The sequence below is a fragment of the Salminus brasiliensis genome, chromosome 2 (genome assembly GCF_030463535.1).
Source record: "Salminus brasiliensis chromosome 2, fSalBra1.hap2, whole genome shotgun sequence".
NCBI classification, from domain to species: Eukaryota; Metazoa; Chordata; class Actinopteri; order Characiformes; family Bryconidae; genus Salminus; species Salminus brasiliensis.
This window is the reverse complement of record NC_132879.1, coordinates 3,191,543-3,209,989: the sequence shown is the minus strand read 5'-3', so window position 1 is coordinate 3,209,989 and position 18,447 is coordinate 3,191,543. Positions and strand designations below refer to the sequence as shown.

General features: G+C 42.9%; 1 protein-coding gene across 2 annotated transcripts in view; it reads left to right on the top strand.

Moving 5' to 3' along the window:
• cpm (carboxypeptidase M) overlaps positions 1-18,117 on the top strand; it is a 64,330-nt gene extending 46,213 nt beyond the window's left edge. The window contains exons 5-9 of one of the 2 annotated variants that reach the window (XM_072674125.1): positions 1,940-2,127; positions 2,741-2,911; positions 5,659-5,811; positions 11,854-12,002; positions 14,725-18,117. In XM_072674125.1, coding sequence (XP_072530226.1) covers positions 1,940-2,127; positions 2,741-2,911; positions 5,659-5,811; positions 11,854-12,002; positions 14,725-14,967 — 904 coding nt within the window. In that variant the 3' untranslated portion in view covers positions 14,968-18,117. The remainder of the gene's footprint in view (positions 1-1,939; positions 2,128-2,740; positions 2,912-5,658; positions 5,812-11,853; positions 12,003-14,724) is intronic. The other variant, XM_072674126.1, reaches the window with a different exon arrangement.
• Positions 18,118-18,447: the final 330 nt, after the last annotated feature.

The window sequence follows — 18,447 nt, the reverse complement described above, 5'->3', positions numbered from 1 at the left end:
ATTAAAAAATAACTACAGATCAATTCTTAATCCAGTATGAATCTAGAGTGGATGTCTGATGATAATAACTATAGACCGATTCTTAATCCAGTATGAATCTAGAGTGGATTTCTGATGGTAATAACTATAGACCGATTCTTAATCCAGTATGAATCTAGAGTGGATGTATTTTTTACAATCTGATTAAAAAATAACTACAGATCAATTCTTAATCCAGTATGAATCTAGAGTGGATGTCTGATGATAATAACTATAGACTGATTCTTAATCCAGTATGAATCTAGAGTGGGTGTATTTGTACAGTCTGATGGTAATAACTATAGATCGATTCTTAATCCAGTATGAATCTAGAGTGGATGTTTGATGGTAATAACTATTGACTGATTCTTAATCCAGTATGAATCTAGAGTGGGTGTATTTGTACAGTCTGATGGTAATAACTGTAGAGAGATTCTTTATCCAGTATGAGTCTAGAGTGGATGTATTTTTACAATCTGATGAAAATAACCATTGATTGATTCTTAATCCAGTATGAATCTAGAGTGGATTTGTGATGGTAATAACTTTAGACTGATTCTTAATCCTGTATGAATCTAGAGTGGATGTATTTTTTACAATCTGATTAAAAATAACTACAGATCAATTCTTAATCCAGTATGAATCTAGAGTGTTTGTATTTACACAGTCTGATAATAATAACTACACACTGATTCTTAATCCAGTATGAATCTAGAGTGAATGTTTGACGGTAATAACTATTGACTGATTCCTAATCCAGTATGAATCTAGAGTGGGTGTATTTTACAGTCTGATGGTAATAACTATACATTGATTCTTAATCCAGTATGAGTCTAGAGTGGATGTATTTTTACAATCTGACGAAAATAACTATAGACTGGTACTTAATCCAGTATGAATCTAGAGTGGGTGTATTTACACAGTCTGATGAGAATGGTGGTAATATTTAAGTCTACATTGGACAATCTGATCTGGTGAATGTAATCCAGCTCCAGCGGTATTTTGACTTCCGTCACCTCCAGCTGTCCACATGTTTGTTCTGTTGCAGCTCATAACACACTTATGTGTAATTAGCATTCCACAGGCCTTGCTTACTTGCTTCAGGTGTGCTTGGAGCTCGATTATGTCAAAATGTGGACAGGCTGGTGTTCCAGTGGAAAGGGATTGGGCCTCCAGGCTAGGCTATGAAGCATAACCAGGAAATGTCACATTCTTCCTCCAACTGTCTCAGACTGTCCTGTGTTATTATAGTGAGAATTTGCATGTAAACACTACTATATGGACAAAAGTATTGGGACACCTGCACATTCATTCATGGCTTCTTCTGAAACCAAGGGTATTTATACCAAGGGTACCCTGCTTTTGTTGGAGTACCTGTCTCTACTGTCTAGGAAAGGCTTTATTAATAGAGTTTGTTGGAATATTGCTGTGAGGATTTGATTGCATTCACCAACAAGAGCATTTGTGAGGTCAGGATGTTAGATAATTCCAACCTCATCCTCAACTCCTAACTCATCCCAAAAATATTAGATGGAGCTCCACCACCATCAATCCAGAGAACACAGTTCTTCCACTGCTCCACAGCTCAATGCTGCTTGGGGGGCTTTATATACCCCTCTAGCCCACACTTGGTATTAGGCAGCATGGTGGCGACAGGTTCATGATGTTTATCTGCTCCAGAGAGTCCTATTCTATTGGCAGTACTTCTTTACAGGGACTAGACAAGCTGTGTGTGTGCATTTGCACATCTGTGTCAGCAATGGGTGCAACTTAAAGTAGCTGAATGCATTCATTAGAAGAGGTGTCCATAAATATTTGGACTTAACAATACTTGCTACATAGCATAGCATCATAGCGAACTAAGGGAGCAGGCTGGTGGTTTATTTGGCCCCATTAATATTTGATTGCCTTATCCTCACAGGTTCAATAAGAACGGAGTGGACCTGAACCGGAACTTTCCGGATGCTTTTTCAAGTGGCAACGGGCAACTGAGGGAGAAGGAGGTGGTGGCCGTGATGGAGTGGCTGAAGAAAGAAACCTTCGTCCTCTCCGCGAACCTCCATGGAGGAGCAGTGGTGGCCAGCTATCCTTACGACAACAGCAATAGAGGTTAGTTACACACACATAAACACAGATACGCTATATGTCCAAATGTTTGTGGACACCCTTTCTGATGAATGCATTCAGCTACTTTATGTGGCACCCATTCATGACACAGATGCATAAACACAGCTAGCCTACTTCCTGTAAAGAAGTACTATCAATAGAATAGGACTGGAGGGGTGTACGGCCCTCCAGCATTGAGCTGTTGAGCAGTGGAAGAACTGTGTTCTCTGGAATGATGGTGGGTGCTCCGGTGGTGACACTGAATACAATCAAATCCTCCCAGCAATGCTCCTCCAAAATCTAGCAGAAGCCTTCTTCCTCCCAACAAAAGCAGGATAGACTCTTTTTTTTAATACTCTTGATTTCAGAAGAAACTGTGAATAAGCAGGTGTCCCAATACTTTTGTCCATATAGTGTATCTGGCAGATCTCAAATTTACCATCAAAGCGTGACTGAATTTCCTTACTGTCAAGAAAGACGGAATGCTTTGTCAGTTAATGAGTCATGTTGAAGACCTCTAGAACTGGATGAGGGAAGTTTCTGCTAAACCGGTATGCCTGTTTATACTAATGTTGCCCTAATGTTATGTGGTACACTCATGCTGGACCTCATCCAGGCAGTGAGCTGCAGGGGAGCTCCAGCGTCAGCCCGGATAATGATGTCTTCATCCACCTAGCCAAGACTTACTCCCTCAGCCACAGCAGCATGCACAAAGGAGACATCTGCTACGACTCCAAAGACTTCACTGACGGCATCACCAATGGCTACAGCTGGTATCCTCTTGAAGGTACATGAAGATAATGCTAAAGATGTGAAAGGGCCCATATCCTACACTTTCCTGAGGTCCACTTGGATGGGTTTGCGCTGATATGGACAATGTTATATGTTCCAATACAGATTATGTGTTGCTATGGCTATGTAGATTTTTACATAATGAGAATATCCACCTTATTTGGCCACACCCTTTTTTATTAGTTCGTTTATTTTGCTTTTGTGTAAAATTTCCACTCAGACCATGGGGGATTCAACGCGAATGCAGTCTGACAACAGCTACTGCTGTGAACACTGATGATAATGTGGCTCACTATGCTAAGCTAAACATGCAAGCCAACAGACTATTTAACTTCCTTTCCAGCACAACACAAAGATTTGTGAGTTTTCTGGGGAACGATATCCAAAGAAGAGGACCTATGGTTGAAGGCACTAAATTGAGTACCTATGGACCTATGGTTGAAGGCCCTGTGGTTGAAGGTGCTAAATTGAAAGCATCCACCCACGTTTGTGGAGGAAAAACAACACCACAGCATCCTTACCCTGAGAAATGACTCTGCTGTGAAGCTCTGGTGAAGCTCTGGTGAAGTGGACATGTAAGGTGTCCACTGCACCAGAGCTTCATAACCAGGCCGTTTCTCTGGGTAAGGATGTTGTGGTGTTGGTTTTTCCTCCACAAACGTTTGGGTGGTGTAAAAACGACTCAGTTGAAACGACTCTGAGAAACGACTCTGCTGCGAAGCTCTGGTGAAGCTCTGGTGAAGTGGACATGTAAGGTGTCCACTGCACCAGAGCTTCATAACTGAGACATTTCTCTGGGTAAGGATGTTGTGGTGTTGGCTTTTCCTCCACAAACATTTGGGTGGTGTAAAAATGACCCTGTTGAAATGACTCTGTTGTGAAGCTCTGGTGAAGTGGTCGTAACCAAGCCATTTCTCTGGGTAAGGATGTTGTGGTGTTGGTTTCCTCTCCACAAAATAGTAAGAGCAGAAGTATGAACGTTTGGGTGGAGTTTTATTTTTAAACAATTGGCCACATTCTTTGGAAGGTGGTTGATGGTTCTATCCGTTGTAGTAAACCACATCCCTCACCGTTTACATTTCAAAAGGTACATGGTCCCAGTCTCTACATCACTGATGACAGCAGTGTAGCCTTGCAGCGAAGGTCGCAGGAGCGCTGGGTGCGCAGTGGAAGTAAAGGCGGGTAGATTTGTGCATTACTGGCACACTAGATAAGTCCATGTTGATACTCTCACCATGTACATCATAATACCCTCTTGCTATTAGCTAAAGTGGCCATTAGGTGGTGTTGTAGAGACTGGAACCATGTACCATTTCAAATGTGAGGGAATGGGTTCACCACAACAATAACGCTATCCCTATCTGCTTGCTATCCCTTTCTGCTGTGACACTGAGGGACTAATAAAGGATTATCTTATCTTAATAAGGAATGTAGACACCTCTTTACTAGTTAATTTAACTATCTAGACCAAACCACAGTACCTGGAAAATCCTGCCGATTTGTACAGCTGTCATATCGTCTTTCTCGACAGCAATGTGTTTAGCTTCTCTGAACAAGATGAAACTCTATTCAACTCCATCCAGAACCACGAAATTCCAAGTAACTAGCGCTGTTGTTGAAGTTCTACACAAAATAACCCCCCCCCCCCTATTGATTAATGGAAAAACATACAATTGGCCAAACTTTGCATCTAATTTTTAGGTATTCACGTCCAGCAGGATGTGATGTGATGTGATGCTAATGCTAATGCTAAGCTATGTTATTTAAGTGTCTCTCCCCCACAGCTGGAGCTGGACTAGCTTTATTTAGTGTTTTAACATTGTATTTGATCATTATTATCTAAAAGAAGATGTTTAAGCCAGAATTTCAGGGAAAGTTTATTTATTAAAGTTTATTTTCAAATCCAAAGGTGAGAAGTTAAAGAAAAAGGGAGAGAGATTAGAAAGGTGGAAGAGGAGGAGGAGGGGCTTCAGTTGCCACAGCATATGTGATTTGTACCATCGCGCCATAGCAATACCCCTAAACCACTACAATTCCCAGAATACCTTGGAAATCCAACGACAAGGTTTCCGGGTAGGACACCGCTTGTGAAATTACCATATTTAGCATATTACATACCCTGTGAGGTGGGGCCACCTTAGAGAGGTCAGGTTTCTCCTAATGGCATTGCAAGCTTTGCAGTTTGTCAGTCCTCAGGGCCCCCGCCCCCACTAGCCTGGGGCCCCAAGCAGTCGCCTGCCATGGGTGGTGGCAAACGTTGCCTCTGAAAAAAGGACACAGTCACCCCACCACAGTAGATGGACAGACAAATGAATAGATATACTAATTTTAAGACAGTATATAAACACACATTCATATACGCATACGTATAAGGGGGCATCCAGCAGAAACCTGGAACCAAGCTCTTGTTCTTCAGACTAACACCTGAGATCTCAATTACTGTCCTTTTCCCGTATTTATGTTACCTGCATCTGTTATAATGGGACCTGGACTGGTCTACAGTGAAAAACTCTCTCTCTTATATACAGTATCGTCTCTGCAGTGCTGTAGCTACATGCACTGGGTTGTGTAACATTACAATAGTCTGTAAAGGAAAGTAAATGTTTGGATATAATAGATTGACATTAAAAACGGATCGATTGGACGGAAATTGCTCTTTTGAATACGGTGGGAATGTTTATGGGGAGTCATGGAGCAGAAAGGCAATCAGTCAAACTCTCTCACTCTCTCTTTCTCTCTCAGGGGGGATGCAGGACTATAATTATGTGTGGGGTCAGTGCTTGGAGATCACGCTGGAACTGTCCTGCTGTAAGTTCCCTCCGGAAAGTGAACTGCCGGGCCTGTGGGAGGCCAACCGGCCTGCACTGCTGGCCTACATGCAGCAAGTTCATCTAGGTACACACACACAAACACACACATATTCTAACTACATTAACTAACTACAAGGACATTTCCTTTTACTTCAACATGAGGAAGGAATGGGTTGTTTGGGACATTTTCATCCATGCACACTTGCTTGATCAAGGTTATTCGCCACGTACATACACATACATACACAGTACAACTACATGCTCTGATACACGCCTGCTCACATGACACAATACAATAACATAATACGCATAAATTAAAGATATAGATGAAAGTAAATATGTCAAATAAACATCAAAAAAGGATATCAGTTTATTTAATCCAGTTCCAAGTTTTTGTTCTAACCACAGTGTTCAGAGCGCCATCTGGTGTCCTCAAGGTACCATTAACGGATATCACAGCTGGCAGCAGTGTGGATGTTCTCAGAAGGTAAATGAAAGAGTTTAGAGTCTGCAGTGTGGAGCTATTTTACAGTGGAACATGAAAACAGACCATAATATTTGAAACTAAATTAAGCTATCGCAGAAACGCTCTGTTTTACCAGAGGGAGGTGCTGTAATGTTGGCAGTTTATTGGAAACATCTCTTAAAACTGTAGCAACCAAAGGTATTGGTTGTAGTATCATGTGTAGCTCCACCCATCCCCATTATCCACCAACTTTTTCTCCTCTAAACTGTCTTTCCATCTCCAGGTGCTTGTTCTGGCCAACCTCTATCTCTCTTTTATCAATTACTGTGGTATTGGCATATCGTAAGAAGGCCTTGGCTGGAAGAGACCATTCGTCAGCAGGACCTGCATGGTGTCCTTTCTGCTCATTACATTTACTGTTGAAGCGTCCACTTATCGGACAAACTGGGAATCCATGGGGAAATCCGCTTTGCTTCTGCACTGAAAGCTCAGTGAAGGCGGTCTGAGACACGGAGGCTTGATCTGGAAGAAGGGGGCAGGGGGCAGGGGGCCTACCAAATAAGTAGGCGAGTCTGGCACCACCTGTTTTTTACTGCGCAGATTCTGGCTGCAAATTTGACAACATGGTGGACAGTTTTGGCTTTATTTCTGCAGAACGGACATTGATGGAACCACAGATTTCGGGTTCTCTACAGTCATTGAGTGGAACCAGTTGTATCTGTTCATTCATTTTGTCTGCGAAAGGCAACATCAGGCTAAGACCATGTGTGTGTCCTCTCTTGGCTGCTAGTGGAATAGGTGTGGCTAGCAGGGACAAGTAGTGCTATGCTTGATGAGATCCAGAGTAGACTCCCAGGAGAGATGTCGATCTCGGCTCTCAGGGTATAGCTTGGATCGTTGAAATATTGACCATCTGACCACCTTAATTTTAATCTCTGTTGAAGAGGCTGTGTTTTCTTTCTCTATGGTCTCTGCTGCAGAACCTGAAGACCCTAGATGTCCTCAGATCAGGAGTGGTGGTCCTTATTCGCCCTAGACATCTAACTTTTGATAGCCTTAAAAACATGCATCCATATGTATCTATATTTATTAATGTGTGATTTTCCCTTTTATATGTTGTGGTCTTCTTTGGGCCAGCCCTAACATCCCTCTACAAACCATATGTCAGTTATCGGGAGACCCAGCCCACATGGGTGATGATGACTGGACAAAAGCATCAACCTGGGTTCAGACTTCAGACTATTATTTTTCAGTAACTCCCTCTGAACCGTATCTGTACGAGCCCCAAAGGAGTTATATATACTTATATATATATAATTACAGCTCAGTATTAACTGGTTAGTCAGAGTCCGTCCAACCTGTTGTATCATTACTGTAGCATTAATACACTGCTGCAAAGCCAGCCCCATATCATCGACAATTAATGAGCATATCTGTGACCAGCTGCGAGGTGATAGTCATCCAGACAAAGCCTGACTGTCAACATGACACCTCAGTCCACACCTAAAACGAACACACCAACCCTGAAAGCTGACCCCAGCACAGTCTCCAAGCTCACAGCTCAATATCTGGAGCAAAAAAGAAAAGAGCATGATGTTTCTTTCTCGGATTACTTTCCTCCTGGACAAACTCTCCACCTGTGTGTAGGTCTGATGAGTGAACCTGTGTAGGGCTATTTATATATAAAAAATAAATAAATAAATATATATATACATAATTTTTACCCTTTTTCTCCCCAATTTGGATCGTCAATTACCCAGCCTGTGCATATTCTCCCACTATCGCATGCAATGCTCACAACACTAGTCAGGGTAAAGATCAACAGACGCCCCTTCAACACGTGTGCAGCCAGCTCTTTTTAAAACTGGACAACCGGACAACCAACACGCCTGGAGGAAAGTGCCATGTACCAGATGTCAGAGGTGGCCAGTGGTGGCCAGTACCGCACTGAGCACCACACTGTGGAAAAAGTGCCATCTACCCACCCTGGAAAAAGCAAGGCCAATTGTGCTCTCTCAGGCCTTGGCTGCCGATGGCTAGCAGCATGAGCAGGATTCGAACCAGCGGCTAACTCTAATATATATGTATATATATTAAGACGATATTTTCAAGCCAATATTTTCCAGTGTGACATTCACTCACATTTAGTAGGCTAATGATGATTCACCAGGGGGCGCTATTAGTACTGAAAATCAGTTCCATAAAGAACCAAAGAACAATCTTTGTAATAAAGATGCATGAGTGTGAAGAACCTTTAAATTATGAGGAACATTTAACCTACATCAAGCGAAGGTTCTTTACACCTTGTATCTGGTTCGTCATGGCTCTGGTTCTATGGCCCTGGACGTCATTTCTTGGACTGGATTTAAGTGTCACACCTACCAAATCCAGGCCTGGAAACTGGATTCAAGGTCCAGGTTTGAAGACCTCTGTTCCATGGCATTGCTCAAAGAACCCTTTGACGTGGACCACCAGAGCTTAAAATGTTCTTTCTCTAGGACTGAAGTGGACTGGTGTGAAAAACCGGATGGTTATTTTTATAGTCTGAAAGCTCTAAACGAAAGAATGCTGAACTCTCCTGCGTTACACTCCTGCAGTGTTCAGACGGAGGGTCTAGACGCCGTAGACGCCACGTAGGCCCCACATATCCTATCCTAAATGAGGCTTAAGAAAGTTTTCTTCCTGTTAAAGGTTCAGAAAGTTCAGTAACATGGTCACTGATTCAGGCTGAGTGGAACTAGTCTGAAAGCCCAAAGTCCTGTTCAGCCCAACACAACGCCATGACATAATCATTTACCCTCCACAACTCATTGTACCAGGGGCGGTCTACACTCTTAAAGAAGGTGCTGTAGAGGGTTATTTGAGGGGGACTAAAGAGCCCTCTTAGGTTTCCAGCAGTGGCTTCCATCATCCCTGGTCTTGGAGGCCCACTGCTCTGCACATTTTTGTGTATCCCCTGCTTTGACACACCCTCCCAACTCCTCCAGGACCAGGGTTGGAGACCACTGGTTCAAAGAACCTTACATAGAGGCTCTAGAACAGTGTTAAAGGGCTCTTCATTCTAGGGACGTTTAGTCGAGATCACTGTTTTAGAGTGTTTAATATCTCATAATCCAGTCTGACTCTCCTCCCTGACCAATCAGCCCCCAGCTCCTTCACAACACTGCAGTCTAATCACTTCCTGTGTGTATGAGTGTGTGATATCTGTAGTTGTCTATTGGTCTGTTGGTGTGTAATAGCTGGTTTATAGTGGGTGAAAGTGCTGTGTGTGGTTGAGGTTATATATGAGCGTATATATGTGGGGGTTAGCATTAGCATTAGCCTCCACTCGGTTCTGAATGGGTTCTTCAGTGCTGGTTTAAAAACAGAGCGGTTCTCCCGCTGGTAAAACAGAGCGTTTCAGTGAGAGATTTATAATATAAAGGGTTGGATATTATGGTCTGTTTTTCAGTGTAGGTTCCACTGTAAAATAGCTCCACACTGCAGAACCTCAACTCCTTTATTTACCTTCTGAGAACGTCCGCACTGCTGCTGCTGCTGCAGCCGGCTGGGGATAATGTCTATTAATGGCGCCTTGAGGACAGCAGATGGCGCTCTGAACACTGTGGTTAAAACAAAGACTTAAAACTGGATTAGGATTAAAATAGCCAGTACCCGATCCATTACAGTATGCCTGAATCGGACCTGATCTCCAGCCACTGGATCAGATCAGGACATCCTTACTATTTCCTCAGGGAACCAAAAGCAGTGCTACTACGGTATCATACAAAGAGTCACACATGGTGATCTAATCAAATATCCGAAGACATTTGCTTGTCAGATTGACTTTAAAAATGAGGACTCTGGGCTCAGTAGTCTAATGTGCTGCCACTGTGGCCCGGGAGTCGTGAGTTCAAATCCAGAGGCATGCTGCTTTGCCATCAGTGACCAAAGAGTCCGAAAGAGAGCACAATTGGCTATGCTCTCTTTGGGCAGGTATATGCTGCTCTTGAGCCATGTTGGCTGGCACAGGAGTGGAAGCACAAGGTAGGGGTTTCTAATAAAGTGGCCAGTTAGTGGAAGCACAAGGTAGATGTTTCTAATAAAGTGGCCAATGAATGGCAGTACAAGGTTTCTAATAAAGTGGCCAGTAAGTAAAAGCACAAGGTAGGGGTTTCTAATAAAGTGGTCAGTGAGTGGAAGCACAAGTTAGGGGTTTCTAATAAAGTGGCCAGTGAGTGGAAGGTGAAGGTAGGGATTTCTAATAAAGTGGCCAGTGATTGAAAGCACAAGGTAGGGGTTTCTAATAAAGTGGCCAGTAAGTAAAAGCACAAGGTAGGGGTTTCTAATAAAGTGGCCATTAAGTAAAAGCACAAGGTAGGGGTTTCTAATAAAGTGGCCAGTGAGGGGAAGCACAAGGTAGGTGTTTCTAATAAAGTGGCCAGTGAGTGGAAGCACGAGGTCGGGGTTTCTAATAAAGTGGCCAGTGAGGGGAAGCACGAGGTTGTGGTTTCTAATAAAGTGGCCAGTGAGGGAAAGCACGAGGTTGTGGTTTCTAATAAAGTGGCCAGTGAGGGGAAGCACAAAGTAGGGGTTTCTAAAAAAGTGGCCAGTGAGTGGAAGCACAAGGTAAGGGTTTCTAATAAAGTGGCCAGTGAGTGGAAGCACAAGGTAGGTGTTTCTAATAAAGTGGCCAGTGAGTGGAAGCACAAGGTAGGGGTTTCTAATAAAGTGGCCAGTGAAGGGAAGCACAAGGTAGGTGTTTCTAATAAAGTGGCCAGTGAGTGGAAGCACAAGGTAGGGGTTTCTAATAAAGTGGCCAGTGAGTGGAAGCACAAGGTAGGGGTTTCTAATAAAGTGGCCAGTGAAGGGAAGCACAAGGTAGGTGTTTCTAATAAAGTGGCCAGTGAGTGGAAGCACGAGGTCGGGGTTTCTAATAAAGTGGCCAGTGAGTGGAAGCACAAGGTAGGTGTTTCTAATAAAGTGGCCAGTGAGTGGAAGCACGAGGTCGGGGTTTCTAATAAAGTGGCCAGTGAGGGGAAGCACGAGGTTGTGGTTTCTAATAAAGTGGCCAGTGAGGGGAAGCACAAAGTAGGGGTTTCTAAAAAAGTGGCCAGTGAGTGGAAGCACAAGGTAAGGGTTTCTAATAAAGTGGCCAGTGAGTGGAAGCACAAGGTAGGGGTTTCTAATAAAGTGGCCAGTGAGTGGAAGCACAAGGTAGGGGTTTCTAATAAAGTGGCCAGTGAAGGGAAGCACAAGGTAGGTGTTTCTAATAAAGTGGCCAGTGAGTGGAAGCACGAGGTCGGGGTTTCTAATAAAGTGGCCAGTGAGGGGAAGCACAAGGTAGGGGTTTCTAATAAAGTGGCCAGTGAGTGGAAGCACGAGGTTGTGGTTTCTAATAAAGTGGCCAGTGAGTGGAAGCACGAGGTTGTGGTTTCTAATAAAGTGGTCAGTGACGGCCTATTATAAAGGCCAAAATGTATTGAGAGTTCATTTGTAGTTCTAACATATTTATCAAATACAAGCAAATGGACAATTATGCAAATTAGGGGATGACGTCAGGGGGGTAATTTCTGCAGGTTAGAGCCCCCCACCTTCCTCCTGCGTGTCCGCTTGTCCTTCAGCGGGGACACCTGCAGTGCTGGAGAGGAAACCTGAGCGTCTCTGTCTGATTTCCCACAGGTTTGAAAGGTCAAGTGCTGGACTCGAATGGGAGTCCCGTGCAGAACGCCTCAGTGGAGGTACAGGGGAGGAGAAACCTTTGTCCATTCATGACGGACCGTAACGGGGAGTACTTCAGACTGCTGCTGCCTGGGAACTACACCATCACGGTGAGAGGGCGCCCCCTGCTGGGGAAAATTGAATTTCACTGGCGAGTTTTTTCAGAAACTGAAAATACAGTGTAGGTGTTTCCAATAAACTGGCCTGTTAATGGATTGGTGGTTTTAATAAAGTGGTCAGAGAGTGGAAGCACAAGGTAGGTGTTTCTAATAAAGTGGCCAGTGAGTGGAAGCACAAGGTAGGTGTTTCTAATAAAGTGGCCAGTGAGTGGAAGTACACTGTGGGTGTTTCCAATAAAGTGGCCAAGAGTGGAAGCACAAGGTAGGTGTTTCTAATAAAGTGGCCAGTGAGTGATTGGACTGGTTAGGTGTTTCTAATAAAGTGTCCAGTGAGTGATTGGACTGGTTAGGTGTTTCTAATAAAGTGTCCAGGAGTGGAGGTACAAAACAGATGTTTCTAATAAAGTGGCCAGTGAGTGAATGTACATGGTAGGTGTTTCTTATGAAGTGGCCAGTGAGTAAATGTACACGGTAGGTGTTTCCAATAAAGTGGCCAGTAAGTAAGAGCACTGGGTAGGTGTTTCTAATAAAGTGTCCAGGAGTGGAGGTACAAAACAGATGTTTCTAATAAAGTGGCCAGCGAATAGGTAGGTGTTTCTTATAAAGTGGCCATTAAGTGAGAGCACTGTGTAGGTGTTTCTAATAAAGTGGCCAGTGAGTGAACGTACACTGTAGCTGTTTCTAATAAAGTGGCCAGTGAGTGATTGGACTGGTTAGGTATTTCTAATAAAGTGTCCAGGAGTGGAGGTACAAAACAGATGTTTCTTATAAAGTGGCCAGTGAATAGGTTGGTGTTTCTGATAAAGTGACCAAGAGTGGAAGTACAAGGTAGGTGTTTCCAGTAAAGTGGCCAGTGAGTGAAAGTACACTGTAGGTGTTTCTAATAAAGTGGCCAGTGAGTGAAAGCACACTGTAGGTGTTTCTAATAAAGTGGCCAGTGAGTGAAAGTACACTGTAGGTGTTTCTAATAAAGTGGCCAGTGAGTGAAAGCATACTGTAGGTGTTTCTAATAAAGTGGCCAGTGAGTGAAAGTACACTGTAGGTGTTTCTAATAAAGTGGCCAGTGAGTGAAAGCACACTGTAGGTGTTTCTAATAAAGTGGCCAGTGAGTGAAAGTACACTGTAGGTGTTTCTAATAAAGTGGCCAGTGAGTGAAAGTACACTGTAGGTGTTTCTAATAAAGTGGCCAGTGAGTGAAAGTACAGGGAACAACACAGGCCATCTTTCCTCTTTTCAGTTTGCTCTCTGGCAGATGTTTGCCCTGAGCTAAAGCCACCCAGACAGACTGCAGAAAGGGGTCATGGGTGAATTATGGGCTGTTTAAGTGAGCGCGGCTGCAGGGGGCTAAAACTGAAATAGCAGCTTTAAGCCACAGAGGAATGAATGGGACCAGAATCAGGACATTACCTCCCTGTTTGCGTCTGGAAAAGACCACCAGCCAACATCAACGTTCTCTTAATAAGAGCCCCCCTACACCCCACCCAGACACGCATACACTGACTGGTCCAGCTGTTATAGTATATAGTGGTATACATGATATGTCCAAATGTTTGTGGACACCCCTTCTAATGAATGCGTTCATCTACTTTAAGTTGCACCCATTGCTGACACAGATGTGCAAATGCACACACACACACACACACACACACACTCACAGCTTGTCCAGTCCCTGTAGAGAAGTACTGCCATTAGATTAGGACTCTCTGGAGCAGATAAAGCTAGATGAATCTATTAGCACCATGCTGCCTAATGCCAGGCGTGGGCTAGAGGGGTATAAGGCCCCCCAGCATTGAGCTGTTGCCCCGCCTCCACAGATGAACAGTAGATTTTCATTGGTTCTTCTGCTGAGTTTGATTATCTGCCTGTTGCCCCGCCCCCACAGATGAACAGAAGATTTTCATTGGTTCTGCTGCTGAGTTTGATTATCTGCCTGTTGCCCCGCCCCCACAGATGAACAGTAGATTTTCATTGGTTCAGCCACTGAGTTTGATTATCTGCCTGTTGCCCCGCCTCCACAGATGAACAGAAGATTTTCATTGGTTCTGCTGCTGAGTTTGATTATCTGCCTGTTGCCCCGCCCCCACAGATGAACAGAAGATTTTCATTGGTTCTTCTGCTGAGTTTGATTATCTGCCTGTTGCCCCGCCCCCACAGATGAACAGAAGATTTTCATTGGTTCTGCTGCTGAGTTTGATTATCTGCCTGTTGCCCCGCCTCCACAGATGAACAGAAGATTTTCATTGGTTCAGGCACTGAGTTTGATTATCTGCCTGTTGCCCCGCCTCCACAGATGAACAGTAGATTTTCATTGGTTCTGCCGCTGAGTTTGATTATCTGCCTGTTGCCCCGCCCCCACAAATGAACAGTAGATTTTCATTGGTTCTGCTGCTGAGTTTGATCATCTGCCTGTTGCACCGCCCCCACAGATGAACAGTAGATTTTCATTGGTTCTGCTGCTGAGTTTGATGCTCTGCCTGTTGCCCCGCCTCCACAGATGAACAGTAGATTTTCATTGGTTCTGCCGCTGAGTTTGATTATCTGCCTGTTGCCCCGCCCCTTGGACCTTACAGTTGGACTGTAGGTTGCTTATCGGTCAGTGGTATCGTACACCAAGCACCAAATTATCATAAGCATCATAACAGCACTAATTTCACACTGAAAAATCACAAAGTGTGTGTCTGCCTTTACATCCCAAACACCTCTGTTTTTGCAGGTGACCCACCCGGGACACGAGCCGCTCACCGAGACCGTCTCGGTGCCGTACGGCCCAGACAGATTCAGCGCTTTATCGCACAACTTCCAGCTTCAGAAGCTCTCCAGCCATTCCACCCTGAGGACGACAGTCCAGCCCACCTGTGTCTCCTCCGGGCTGCAGTACAACCACGGTGCCACCCTGCTGCCCAGTGCGTTCACTGCACTTACTGCCCTTCTACTCCACAGACTGCTGCTGTCCTGAGGATGGCTGTGTTTTAGAGCTTATTAGAATTAAAAATGCACACTTTTTTGCTCGCCTTGCACAATCCCTCGAGCCAGGTTTGTTCGCCACAGAGAGAATTACAGTGCCACAAAAAATGTCCAACAGCTACAGAGACAGTTTGGGCCAGTTTCCTGGACATGATTTTGGAGTAAACAGCAAGGTGATGCCCCTTTTTTAGGCTTATATCTGGCTCTGGGGAATTGACCCAGCATGTCCAAAAGTATCCAGACACCTGATCTTCTGATCAACAGGGTGTTTGTACTCTTCTGGGAAGGCTTTACAGTAGAGACTTCTTTACTAAATTCCATTCTGGTGTTCTTTTAGAGTTGCTAGTGATTGATCAGGTAAGAAAAATAGACTTTTTAGTGTAATTATGTTTAGTGTTTTAGTGCCATTTTCGCTTAGGCCTTGTCCTCTTGTATCCAGATATTTCTGAAAGCATAGGTTTTTCACTCAGGTCCCAGTGGCTTTCTGAAAATCTCTCCATCTATACAAGAATGGGAACATTCCTCAAGAAGCAGCATAACGGCCAAAACAGACCTAAATGCAACGACAAGCTGAGTTCTTAAAAATCCCCACCCTGGAGAGTTTTTTTCCCCTTATATGACACAGTGTTATTGAGGATGGTAGGCCATTTGCAATTTTTTTTAACTTTCTGGATACGTGTTGACAGGACTTTAGATATGAAATATGCATTTGTAAACACCAGCCGGACGATTGTGACAGGCCATTTTAGCCCATTTACAAACACTTCAGTTCTTTTCACACTTTTTTATATATATTTTATTTTATTTCATATTTTAAAAAAACAAACAAAACAAATATTTCAATTTAACCGTTATTTGAAGCACATTGAGGCTGAACCTTGTTTACAGTGCAGCTGTTTTTTATTATCAAAACAGCTAAATAAAATGATAGATAGGCTGTAGGTTTACACTATTAAAAATGTAGCAATGACCTAAAATAAAGAACCCCACACTCTCTCTATATAAGACTGTCTAGTAAAACTCTTCAGTACTATATGGGACTCTTTTTAAAAGGTATTTTAGCACCATAAATAAGAGGCAAAGAACCAAGCTTTCAAACTTCTCACCTTCTGTATATAATCACTAAAGAACTCTTAAAGAACCCTTGTAGGACATCTCTAAAAAGTATGGAGATTAAATATGCAATCAGTGCACCTGGCTGTATTGTATCTAAAGTAAGTTCCTAGAAGGGGTGTCTGGATACTTTTGGACATGTAGTGCACATCTTGCACATTGCAGGTAGAACAACAACCCGGACTGAGTGTGTAATCATCATCTTGTCTTGGAGTACCGTGCTTTGGGAGCTGACTACGGACCTGTATGGAATTTGTCTGCTGTTTCTCGATGTCATCGGCCGACTGTACCAAACCTTTAAAGCTCTGAAGCTCTAAAGCAGCGATAACGGAAAGACAGCAGCATATCCTCGAAGACGAACAGACCAATGAAGACTTGAAGGCTTGAAGGCAGTGTGAGTTTTATCCTCTCCTGAGGCAGATCTTGTCTCGGCTCTGACTGCAGAGACGAGACTTGGCTTCCAGACAACTGTTCAAAAGTTTGAAAACATTTATTTATTATTTCTACCAATTATGAATAAGATGTTTGGGCACCCCAATCAAATTATGTGTATTGTGTAAGAATATAAGTATTATAATAAGTCTCTACAGATATAGCTTATATAACTTAATAGATTGCATTAAAAAAGTGCACCATTAATATCACAATAAATGTGTTGCTTTTTATTTTATTTACTTTGTTTTCTAATATTTATATTTTAGTAAATAAATAGAAATAAATTATCACTTATTTACACTTAAAAAAATCGACACAATTTGTAACCGTTTGACCGGGGGTGCCCAGAATTGTGCTGTATACAAGACTCTTAACTATAATTTTAAATATAATTTTGACTATAACTAATATATATGTATAATAAATTATAAATATATATAACAAATTTCTAAATATTATAAAGAAATCACCAAAAGGAACCTTTACACATGTTACTCATTGCTTCAGTGACTCAACGACAACAAGAAACTTCTGAATAACAATTGATGAATAAAAATTTATCATGGGGGGGGTGATCATGGGGGGGTGATCAAGGCCCTGTCACTATGATCAGAGGATCGCTGGTTCGAGTCCCGGTCATCCTGCTTGCCATCGGCAGCCGAGGCCCAGAGAGAGCACAATTGGCCTTGCTCTCTCCAGATCGGGTAGGTCCTCATGGCGCTCTTACCCCACATCGCTTCGTTGGTTGCCTGGTAATGTTCCATCGACGACAGTTCAGAAAATGAGAGGCTTGACTGCGTGTTGGTTTGCCCTCAGTGGTGTCGGGGGCATCGTGAGCGATTGGGGGGTGGGGGGGAAGCACGGTTTGGGAAATTGGCCATCCAAATTGGATAGAAAATGGGTTAAAGATTGGATAAAAATAAAAAAAAAACAACAAAAAAACAACAACATATCATCACTGTTATGCAATAAAATAAAGAAAAAAGTATCTTTAAAACAGCAACTTTACAGGAGAAGGAAAATACCATCTTAAAAGATTTAATTATAAAGATTATATAGATTATTATATATATTTAAAATAAGTCATTTTGGAGCATTTCTATTGGTCCCAGAGTTCTTTGCATGATGTCAACAATATAGTCAATTTAATGTTATAATATATATATATATATATATATATATATATATATATATATATATATATATATATATTATGTATACGTATTTTTAAAAACACTGATTCTGAACTTTTGAACAGTTCTGTAGGTGCAGGATATAACAACACACTGTCTACTTTGTTCTGTTTCAATTTATTTTGTGTTTTATTTTTTTCATAAAGGCAAAAAATGACCAGTATTTTGTATCATGTGTTAAAGAAATCAGCCGTACTGTTTAGAAAAGTTGTGAAAAGGTGTTTTCTAAAGCAATAGTTTGGGGACGGCAGTGTCCACTTTTAGGACAGTCACTTCAAGAACTTCAAGAACACTCTGTGGCCAAAAATCAGAGTCACCTAAGAGGATCATCTACCTCATCTTCAGCAACCTCGCATCGCTACAGTGACTAGCAGTGCCTTCAATAAACATGTTCCCAAATATTCCCAGCTGTCTGCTACCTTCCTCCAGCAAAACTGCTGAGTGTTTACTGGGTGCTGTGAGCATCCCGACCGATCACAACTCCTGATGAGCTTCTGGGTGGTTTAGATTAATCAGGGTATTCTACAAACACCTTCAACACATACATCTGTTTGGGCCAAAACATTAAAACCACTGCCAGCACTGCCCATAACACTGATGATCTGGTTCCAGTCAGTTCTTGAAGGTGATGCAGGTGTTCAAGCAGGAAAAAACTGTGAGGTTCTAGACGATGACTGGGTCAGAACATCTCCAGAACATCAGGCCTCATGGGGTGTTCCCAGTATGCAGTG